A 2,183-nucleotide genomic window follows, 5' to 3' on the forward strand; every position below is an offset into this window, starting at 1 on the left:
CAACAGAAAGATTGTTGAAATTAGGTCTTTTAAACAATCTTTGTGTTGGGGCAGCTCTCATCATCATATCGATCCTCCTTCAAAATTTGAGTTCCTTGTTTTTTGCAAGCATCATCACATAGCACCTCATCTGCCGTCAATTGTTGTTTTATTTGATTTATTTCGTCCTTGGTTTTCTCGGGATTGCGTACCAAAACTGCTGCATTCTGGCCAATCTGTGGATACAAGAGGGTTACTTATAGTTAAAAAAACCTTAATATATAGTTGACATAAAAGGAAACATGCTGCTGTTAAAATTCTAAGGTTTTATTACACAAAGAAATTACAGCATACTTCATTTCAGATCTTTTCTATTTTTAATGTGATCTTTACAATTCAACTGAAAGCCTTTTATAGAGGACAATATAAAAACAAATTAAGCTGCAACATGTGCATAACCTTAACAGGATTAATATAAAAGGATTAATATATCAAAGGGTTGCTTTATTAAGCAACCCTTTGATTCCAAGTTCAGCATTTTTTTTCTTTAGCATCTTGTGAAGAAATTTCCTTTTCATCACCAAACTGATTTATCTTTACAATTAATCTTTTTGATTTTTTGCAACCTCTTCACAAACAATGGCTTTAGATAAAGGATGCAATTGGATCAAAGTACATAAAAAATAACATTTTTATTACTTCAAGTCAATCATATTCTCTAAAGTTGATAGCAAATAAAATATGCATGTTAATGCTGAAACCAAATCAAAACATGTTTTATAGAAGTATTTTAACTGTGCATGTTTATGGAATGTGTTTATTGCAGATTTTTGCATAAACATTTTTCCTGTAGTAGAATTTCGTTTTTTTCAGTTTGATTATACAAAATATGTCACATTTGAGATAGAAAAATATTTTGTTTACATCTCAAAAACTTGACAGTTCATTCGGAGTGCATATACTCCCTCACTCTGCATCAATCAGCCACATACCTGCAGTGAAATTTTCTCTCCGTAACGTATGTAATTAGCCAGATGTTCGCAGTTGTTGGAGAAGGCTTCCCAAATATCGGTTTTTGGGTGTGTCCCGCAGCTTTCATACTTCTCTTCAATTCGCCTTGTTATTTCTTCTGTCGATACTTTGTCTTTGTAGGTTTTTATTTTGTCCAGGTAATTATCCTTCTCATACTGTTGGATATCAATTTTATCAAAGATGCAGCCACCCAAGATTGCATTTCTTTTGAAACCTATGGAGATATGTACTTTTAAAGTTTTAGTCAAAGTCTGACATATTATTTATTTATTAATAACTGAGCAAAATAAGCTAACATATAGAAAGAAACAAAATATTGAAATTTTACAGTGGTCTTAAATTAGTCAAAAGATACATTACCTGTAAAGTGAAATATGTTGTCATTGTCTTTTTGGTCCTTAAATCTCTTTTTATCCAAATAAATACCATAGTGCTTGAAAGTAAATCCACAACTCTTGGGCACAGCAATGATGTCACCATATTGTAGCTATAAGACAAGAAAAAATATTTTGGAAAACAGAAATTAATAATAGTTCTCAAGCGAATGCTTATTTTTAGCAGGAGTCTTTAGCATATTTAGAATATTTTTTTGATATTCAGAAATAACAACTGAAACACATCAGGAAACAAACTGTTACTCCTAGTTATCACACAATGTGACTTTCCAGGCTTCAGAGTATGTCTATTGGTGAAAACAAACTGCATCAAGAAATTACAAGATGTTGAGATGCAAGCAGAATATTTAATATTAGAAAACTTCTTACTTCACCCTCAGCTGCTCCAATGACCAGATGTAAGGTCACAACTATCAAGAACAAGATCTTCATTTTTCCAAAGGTTAACAACCTTTGAAAGTATAGTACAAATGACATAATCACACCAGCTATTCTGTGACAACATTTTTCATCATTAAATCTCGAACAAATTAGACATAATAATATTAATATTACAGTTACCTGGAAGGTTTATGCAGAAGATGGTCTGATCTGTTGTTGAAGTCTCTCTTGAATAAATGAGAGATTCTTCTGTCACAGAAAATAAGCTTCTTATATAGAACAGGGAACATGATGGCCTGGGTTCCTAGTCCATCTCCACTTTGAGGGGTTGGGCTTAGTAGAAGGCATAACCCATAGATAAAAAGATAGACAGAAACTATATGCTATTTTCTTATT

General features: G+C 32.1%; 1 protein-coding gene across 1 annotated transcript; it reads right to left on the reverse strand.

The window, feature by feature from the left end:
- Positions 1-2,007, reverse strand: LOC129371008 (lecithin retinol acyltransferase-like). The gene is made up of 5 exons (XM_055047341.1): positions 1,968-2,007; positions 1,776-1,857; positions 1,372-1,498; positions 972-1,225; positions 1-215 (listed from the first exon to the last, which is right to left on the reverse strand). Exons 2-5 carry the CDS (start codon positions 1,836-1,838, stop codon positions 30-32), a joined length of 630 nt encoding a protein of 209 aa, XP_054903316.1. The 5' UTR covers positions 1,839-1,857; positions 1,968-2,007; the 3' UTR covers positions 1-29.
- Between the last annotated feature and the right edge of the window lie 176 nt (positions 2,008-2,183).

This window comes from Poeciliopsis prolifica, unplaced genomic scaffold (assembly GCF_027474105.1).
Source record: "Poeciliopsis prolifica strain line A6 unplaced genomic scaffold, Auburn_PproV2 SCAFFOLD025, whole genome shotgun sequence".
Lineage (NCBI taxonomy): Eukaryota > Metazoa > Chordata > Actinopteri > Cyprinodontiformes > Poeciliidae > Poeciliopsis > Poeciliopsis prolifica.